The 8,861-nt window shown below is 36.4% G+C and overlaps 1 protein-coding gene across 1 annotated transcript; it reads left to right on the top strand.

The window, feature by feature from the left end:
* Positions 1–1,096: 1,096 nt before the first annotated feature.
* Positions 1,097–2,029, top strand: LOC140175997 (zinc finger BED domain-containing protein RICESLEEPER 3-like). The gene is made up of 3 exons (XM_072205838.1): positions 1,097–1,393; positions 1,475–1,805; positions 1,998–2,029. Exons 1-3 carry the CDS (start codon positions 1,097–1,099, stop codon positions 2,027–2,029), a joined length of 660 nt encoding a protein of 219 aa, XP_072061939.1.
* Positions 2,030–8,861: the final 6,832 nt, after the last annotated feature.

Genomic DNA, 8,861 nt, shown 5'->3' with positions numbered 1-8,861 from the left:
AAAAAATCCAAAAACTAAGAATGGTTACGGGACTTCTCATCTAAGTCGTCACATAGTTTCTTGTAAATCTATACCTCTCAATATTAGATTTGATGATGATATAGAGAGTCTGCCAACCAAAATTGATCAGCATGTTCATAGAAAAAAACTCGCTCAAGCTATAGCAAAACATGATCTTGCGTTCAGCTTTGTTGAGTATGAGGGTATTAGAGATTGGATTAATTACATTAGTCCAACGATTATAATGCCTTCTAGAAACACTTTAGTTTCAGATCTTCAAATGATTTATTCAACAGAGAAAGAGAAATTGAGGCAGAAGATGTCTAGGATACCTAATAGAATTTGTTTGACATCTGATGTGTGGACAGCATCTACCACTGAAGGATATATTTGTCTGACAGCTCATTTTGTTGATGAGAATTGGCGACTAGTGAGTAAGATTTTGAATTTTTGTCGAATGATTCCTCCCCATACTGGAACCGATATGGAAGCAGTCTTATTTAACTCTTTGAAGCAATGGGGTATTGATAAGAAAGTATTCTCTATTACTTTAGATAATGCTTCTGCAAATGACAACATGCAAAACATCTTAAAAACTCATCTACGTAAGCAGAATAGTTTGCTTTGCGATGGAGAATATTTTCATGTGCGTTGCTCCGCTCACATTTTAAATTTGATTGTGCAAGAAGGGTTAAAGGTGGCTGCTGGAGCTTTATTTAAAATCAGAGAGAGTGTGAAGTATGTGAAAGCTTCTGATGGGAGAATGATGAAATTTAAAGATTGTGTGCAGCAAGCAGAAATTGAAGAAGGTGTTGGTCTAAAATCAGACGTTCCAACTCGATGAAATTCTACATATATGATGTTGGAAAGTGCAATTAAATTTGAAAAAGCGTTTGACATCCTTAGTGTTGTAGATGGAGCTTATAAAGATTGTCCGACAAATGAAATGTGTGAATTTTTAGAGCCATTTTATGAAACTACAAACCTCATTTCGGGTTCATCATATCCAACATCAAATTTGTATTTTATGCAAGTTTGGAAAATTGAATGTCTTTTGGAAAATAATCAAAATTGTGATGATGTTGTTATTATGAACATGGCTTTCAGAATGAAGATGAAGTTTGATAAGTATTGGAAGGATTATAGCACTGTCTTAGCTTTTGGGGCAATTCTTGATCCTCGATTAAAGTTAAAGTTCTTGAGGTTTTGTTACAAAAAACTAGATCCTTCAACCTTTGAATTGAAGGCAAATGAAGTATTGGAGAAATTTAAAAGGTTGTATGGAGAGTACATAAATACTTTTGGTGGTTCAACAATTTCTCAAAGTAGTAATCAATCTCCTATGTCACCTGAAGAAGGAAGGCTTACAAAGAAGAGCAAAATGGTGATGAAGGTATTTAATTTTAATATAGTATTATTTTTCTCCTATTATGTTTATTCGTTACTTAAATAATCTTTATACTATATCTTTTAGGAGTTCAGAGAATTTGACTGTGAAACCCAAACTTCCAAGGATAAAGATGAATTAGAGATTTATCTAAAAGAAGGTTTGATTCACACCAATGAAGATGATTTGAAGTATGATGTGCTGAATTTTTGGAAGATTAATGAGGATAGGTTTCCCACTCTGTCAGTTATGGCCAGAGATGTTTTAAGTATTCCCATCACTACGGTAGCATCTGAGTCTGCATTCAGTATTGGTGGACGTGTTTTAACAAAATATCGAAGTTCCACTCTTCATGAGCATGTCCAAATGCTTATTTGCACAAGGAGTTGGTTACGTGGATTTGTTCCAAATCATGATGGTAAATATTTATACTATTTTTTCAAATAATATTTTAAATTGAATTTCTAACTTTTTTAATTGATTGATTTTAGATGATGAAATTGGTGAAATTCATGAAGAAGAAGAAGTGTCAACAGCAACGATGCATCCCCCTCAACATTCATGATTTTAGATGATGAATTTTTGTATAAACTTTATTTTAATTTTTTAGAGACATTCTTGATGGTAAATTCTAGAGAGTAAGAAAAAGAGTGATAAGATAGTAAATGTCATGTTTGATTTCTTGATATATATAGTTAAAAGTTGGATTTAATATGATCAATGTACATTATTAACATTTATTTTTCAAGCATAAAAATAAAGGGATAAAACAAATTAATGACTTTTAATAAGTTTTATGTGTATTGTTGAAATAGAGAATGTAAAAAAAAAAAAAAAAAAGAGAGAATTAGGTAACCCATGGGTTGGCCCTAGGGCTTTTGGCCCATGAGGGTTTTTGGCCCTGAGGGCTTTTTAAAAATTTGACCCTATTAGTTAAAGGGCTTTTTATTCTTCTGGCCCTATAAAGTAGGGCCAAAGCCCTATAGGGCCAAACATATTGACACCACTACTTACAGATGTGCAGAGCTTTGTTGAGACTCTCCAACACCAAACTTAGAGTTTGGATATGGGAGTTCAACACCAAACTTAGAGTTTGGTTGTGGCCTCCCAACACCAAACTTAGAGTTTGACTGTGGGGGCTTTGGTTGACTCTGCTTTGAGAGAAGCTTTTTCTGCTTCCTCTCCATGGTTGCAGAGGGAGATCCTTGAGTTTTAAACACAAGGGAGTCCTCATTCCATTGAAGGACTAGTTCACCTCTGTCAACATCAATCACAGCTCTTGCTGTGGCCAGAAAAGGTCTTCCTAGGATGATGGATTCATCCTCTTCCTTTCCAGTATCCAGGACTATGAAATCAGCAGGGATGTAAAGACCTTCAACCTTTACTAACACGTCCTCTACTTGTCCATAAGCATGTTTTCTTGAACTGTCTGCCATCTCTAATGAGATTTTAGCAGCTTGCACCCCATAGATTCCCAGTTTCTCTATTACAGAGAGGGGCATGAGGTTTATTCCTGAACCAAGGTCACACAGAGCCTTAAAGATCATGGTGCCTATGGTACAGGGTATTATGAACTTTCCAGGATCCTGTCTCTTTTGAGGCAATGTCAGTTGATCCAGATCACTTAGTTCATTGATGAACAAGGGAGGTTCAACTTCCCAAGTATCAATGCCAAATAGTTTGGCATTCAGGTTCATGATTGCCCAAGAAACTTGGCAGTTTGCTCTTCAGTAACATCCTCATTCTCTTCAGAAGAGGAATACTCATCAGAGCTCATGAAGGGCATAAGAAGGTTCAATGGAATCTCTCTGGTCTCCAGATGAGCCTCAGAGTCCTTTGGTTCCTCAGAGGGAAGCTCCTTATTGATCACTGGACGTCCCAGGAGGTCTTCCTCCTTGGGATTCACGTCCTCCACTCCTTTCTTTGGGTTCGGCCATGGTGCTTATGTCAATGGCCTTGCACTCTCCTTTTGGATTCTCTTCTGTATTGCTTGGGAGAGTACTAGGAGGGATTTTAGTGATCCTTTTACTCAGCTGGCCCACTTGTGCTTCCAAATTTCTAATGGAAGATCTTGTTTCATTCATGAAACTTACAGTGGCCTTAGATAGATCAGAGACTAAGTTTGTTAAATTAGAAGTATTCTGTTCAGAGTTCTCTGTCTGTTGCTGAGTGGATGATGGAAAAGGCTTGCTATTGCTAAACCTGTTTCTTCCACCATTATTAAAGCCTTGTTGAGGCTTTTGATCCTTCCATGAGAAATTTGGATGATTTCTCCATGATGAGTTATAGGTGTTTCCATAAGGTTCACCTAAGTAATTCACCTCTGCTATTGCAGGGTTCTCAGGATCATAAGCTTCTTCTTCAGGAGAAGCCTCCTGAGTACTGTTGGATGCAGCTTGCATTCCATTCAGACTCTGAGAAATCATATTGACTTGCTGAGTCAATATTTTGTTCTGAGCCAATATGGCATTCAGAGTATCAACTTCAAGAACTCCCTTCTTCATAGGCGTCCCATTACTCACAGGATTCCTTTCAGAAGTGTACATGAACTGGTTATTAGCAACCATGTCAATGAGTTCTTGAGCTTCTGCAGGCATTTTCTTTAGGTAAATGGATCCACCTGTAGAAGTGTCCAGTGACATCTTTGATAGCTCAGATAAACCATCATAGAATATATCCAGGATGGTCCATTCTGAAAGCATGTTAGAAGGACACTTTTTGGTCAACTGTTTGTATCTTTCCCAGCTTTTGAGGTTTGAAGGTTTGAACATCAGCTCTAAGCTTGCTCAGCTTTTGAGGAGGAAAGTACTTGGCTAAGAAAGCCGTGACCAGCTTATCCCAAGAGTTCAGGCTGTCTTTGGGTTGAGAATCCAACCATAATCTAGCTCTGTCTCTTACAGCAAAAGGGAAAAGCATGAGCCTGTAGACTTCAGGATCTACTCCATTAGTCTTAACAGTATCACATATCTGCAAGAATTCAGTTAAGAACTGAAAAGGATCTTCAGATGGAAGTCCATGAAACTTGCAGTTCTGCTGCATCAGAGAAACTAATTGAGGTTTCAGCTCAAAGTTGTTTGCTCCAATGGCAGGAATGGAGATGCTTCTTCCATGTAAATTGGAATTAGGTGCAGTAAAGTCACCAAGCATCTTCCTTACATTATTATTATTTTCGGCTGCCATCTCCTTTTCCTGTTCGAAAATTTTTGAAAGGTTATCTCTGGATTGTTGTATTTTAGCTTCTCTTAATTTTCTCTTCAGAGTCCTTTCAGGTTCTGGATCTGCTTCCACAAGAATATTCTTATCCTTGCTCCTGCTCATATGACAAAGAAGAAGGCACAGAAAAATAATAATAATAATAATAGATATCCTTTATACCACAGTATAGGGATCCCTGTGTGAGTAGAAGAAGAGGGGGAGACAAAGAATGTAATATAATGGAAGAAACACAACTGTGAGGAGGCTAGAGATGTGAGATGAGATGTTAGGATATGATAGAATAAGGTGGGAGAGGGAGAATTTTCGAAAATATTTTTGAAAAAGAGTTAGTGATTTTCGAAAATGGTTTTTGAAAAATATTAGTAATTTTCGAAAATTTTTGAAATCAAAAATAAAAATAAAAATAAAAATAATTAGTTAATTAAAAAGAAATTTTTGAAAAAGAGGGAAGATATTTTCGAAAATTAGAGAGAGAGAGTTGGTTAGGTAGTTTTGAAAAAGTTTAAGAAACAAAAAGTTAGTTAGTTAGTTGAAACAAATTTTGAAAAGATAAGAAGTTAGGAAGTTAGAAAAGATATTTTGAAAAAGATAAGATGAGAAGATATTTTTGAAAAGATATGATAGAAATTAGTTTTTGAAAAAATATTTGATTTTTAAAATCACACTTAATGACTTGATTCATAAGAAATCACAAGATATGATTCTAGAACTTAAAGTTTGAATCTTTCTTAACAAGCAAGTAACAAACTTCAAATTTTTGAATCAAAACATTAATTGATTATGTTATTTTCGAAAATTTGATAAAAATAAAAAAAAAAGATTTTTGAAAAATATTTTTGAAATTTTAGAAAATAACTAAGAATTTTGAAAAAGATTTGATTTTTGAAAAAGATTTTGAAAAAGATAAGATTTTCAAATTGAAAATTTGATTTGACTCATAAGAAACAACTTGATTTTAAAAATTTTTGAAAAAATCAACTCAAATTTTTGAATTTGATGAGAGAAAAAGGGAAAGATATATTTTTTTTATTTTTGAAATTTTTATGAAAAACATGAAAATTATGCAATGCATGAAATTTTTAGATCAAAACAATGAATGCATGCAAGAATGCTATGAATGTCAAGATGAACACCAAGAACACTTTGAATGTCAAGATGACCATCATAGACACAATTTTGAAAAAATTTTAATGCAACGAAAATATGCAAGACACCAAACTTAGAATTCTTTAATGCTTACGCACTAAGAATTCAAGAATGCATATGAAAAACAAGAAAAGACACAAAACATGCAAATGCAAAGATCAAACAAGAAGACTTACCAAGAACAACTTGAAGATCATGAAGAACACTATGAATGCATGAATTTTCGAAAAATGCAAGATGCACATGCAATTGACACCAAACTTATAACATGACACAAGACTCAAACAAGAAACACAAAAAATATTTTTGATTTTTATGATTTTCTAATTTTTTTTTTGGATTTTTCGAAAAATTAATTGAAAAAGAAAAATAAAGATTCCAAAATTTTTAATATGAATTCCAGGAATCTTGCATTCTTAGTCTAAAGCTTCAGTCCAGGAATTAGACATGGCTCACTAGCCAGCCAAGCTTTCCATGAAAGCTCCGGTCCAAAACACTAGACATGGCCAATGGCCAGCCAAGCTTTAGCATGTAACTCAGACGTGGCATGCCTGACATACTCATTCCCAAAGGAATTAGACATGGCTTTACAGCCATCCAGGCTTCAACATGCTCTATGAAACACTAGAATTCATTCTTAAAAATTATGAGTAAAATTTTTTTGAAAACATTTTTATATTATATATATATATATTTTTTTTTTCGAAAACAGGTGAGAAAATTTTGAAATATTTTTGAAAATTTTTTGAAAAGAAAACAAAAAGAAAATTACCTAATCTGAGCAACAAGATGAACCGTCAGTTGTCCAAACTCAAACAATCCCCGGCAACGGCGCCAAAAACTTGGTGCTGTTGCCGGATCAAAACTTGGCACTGATGTTACCGGACCAAAAGCTTGCCGAAAACTCGAACAATCCCTGGCAACGGCGCCAAAAATTTGGTGCACGAAATTGTGATGTCCAAGCTCGAACAATCCCTGGCAACGTGAGCAACTTGGTACGCGTAATCGTGATTACACTTTAATGATGTAAAATTCATGGCTCTTTCTTTCCCTGGCAATGGCGCCAAGAGCATGGTGCCAATACCATGGTTCACAACTTCGATACAACTAACCAGCAAGTGCACTGGGTCGTCCAAGTAATACCTTACGTGAGTAAGGGTCGAATCCCACGGAGATTGTTGGTATGAAGCAAGCTATGGTCACCTTGCAAATCTCAGTCAGGCAGATATAAATTGATAATGATGTTTTCGAATACTAAATAATAGAATAGGGATAGAGATACTTATGTAAATCATTGGTAGGAATTTCAGATAAGTGAATGGAGATGCTTTCGTTCCTCTGAACCTCTGCTTTCCTGCTATCTTCATCCAGTCAGTCTTACTCCTTTCCATGGCTGGCTTTATGTGATACATCACCATTGTCAACGGCTACTTTCGGTCATCTCTGGGGAAAATGATCCAATGCCCTGTCACGGCACGGCTAATCGTCTGGAGGCATCACCCTTGTCAATGGCTTCATCTTATCCTCTCAGTGAATAATATGCTCACGCACCCTGTCACGGAACGGCTATTCATCTGTCGGTTCTCGATCATGCTGGAATAGGATTTACTATCCTTTTGCGTCTATCACTAACGCCCTGCAATCGCGAGTTTGGAGCTCGTCACAGTCATTCAATCATTGAATCCTACTCGGAATACCACGGACAAGGTTTAGACTTTCCGGATTCTCTTGAATGCCGCCATCATTCTAGCTTACGCCACGAAGATTCTGGTTAGGAGATCTAAGAGATATTCATTCTAGCTTATTTCATGTAGAACGGAAGTGTTTGTCAGGCACGTGTTCATAGGGGAGAATGGTGATAAGCGTCACACATAATCATCACCTTCATCACGTTCTTGGTTGCGAATGGATATCTTAGAAGTGAAATAAGATGAATTGAATAGAAAACAGAAGTACTTTGCATTAATCTTTGAGGAACAGCAGAGCTCCACACCTTAATCTATGGAGTGTAGAAACTCTACCGTTGAAAATACATAAGTGAAAGGTCCAGGCATGGCCGAGAGGGCCAGCCCCCATGGTCTAAGAACAATGCATTCCAAGATGATCCAAGAATCAAAAGATAATCCAAAGATGACTAATACAATAGTAAAAGGTCCTATTTATAATAAACTAGCTACTAGGGTTTACATGAGTAAGTAATTGATGCATAAATCCACTTCCGGGGCCCACTTGGTGTGTGTTTGGGCTGAGTTTGAGTGTTTCACGTGCAGAGGCCATTTGTGGAGTTGAACGCCAGGTTTTGATCCATTTTTGGCATTCAACTCTGGTTTTGGATCCTTTTCTGGCGCTGGACGCCAGATTTGGGCAGAGAGCTGGTGTTAAACGCCAGTTTACATCATCTATTCTTGGCCAAAGTATGGACTATTATATATTGCTGGAAAGCCCTGGATGTCTAATTTCCAACGCAATTGAAAGCGCGCAATTTTGAGTTCTGTAGCTCCAGAAAATCCACTTTGAGTGTAGGGAGGTCAGAATCCAACAGCATCAGCAGTCCTTCTTCAACCTCTGAATCTGATTTCTGCTCAAGTCCCTCAATTTCAGCCAGAAAATACCTGAAATCACAGAAAAACACACAAACTCATAGTAAAGTCCAGAAATGTGAATTTAACATAAAAACTAATGAAAACATCCCTAAAAGTAACTAGATCCTACTAAAAACAATGTCAAAAAGCGTATAAATTATCCGCTAATCATTTTCCATTCTTCCTGTGACGAGTGATACTCATGCCAAGAATTTTCTTTGCAGGACCCAAATCCTTCATAGCAAAGGATCTGTTCAAGTCTTTCTTGAGACTTTCAATCTTCTTAGTGTCATGACCAACAATCAACATGTCATCAACATAAAGCAAGAGAATTATAAAATCACCATCAGAAAATTTCTTAACATAGACACAATGATCAGAAGGAGTCTTACTATACCCATGACCTTCCATGAAGGAATCAAACTTCGTGTACCACTGCCTTGGCGCTTGCTTCAGCCCATATAAGCTCTTCTTCAACTTGCATACAAGATGCTCCTTTCTTTTAACCTCGAAACCCTCTGGTTGGTCCA

This window comes from Arachis hypogaea, chromosome 11 (genome assembly GCF_003086295.3).
Source record: "Arachis hypogaea cultivar Tifrunner chromosome 11, arahy.Tifrunner.gnm2.J5K5, whole genome shotgun sequence".
Taxonomy (NCBI): Eukaryota; Viridiplantae; Streptophyta; class Magnoliopsida; order Fabales; family Fabaceae; genus Arachis; species Arachis hypogaea.
Note: the sequence above shows the minus strand (reverse complement) of the source record. Positions and strands in the feature narration are given on the sequence as shown.

Coding starts and splice junctions, on each gene's coding strand:
- LOC140175997 (XM_072205838.1), top strand. CDS start 1,097: ATGGCTTTCAGAATGAAGATGAAGTTTGATAAGTATTGGAAGGATTAT. Junction 1,394..1,474: donor AGAGCAAAATGGTGATGAAG/GTATTTAATTTT, acceptor TATATCTTTTAG/GAGTTCAGAGAATTTGACTG. Junction 1,806..1,997: donor ATTTGTTCCAAATCATGATG/GTAAATATTTAT, acceptor TTAATTTTTTAG/AGACATTCTTGATGGTAAAT.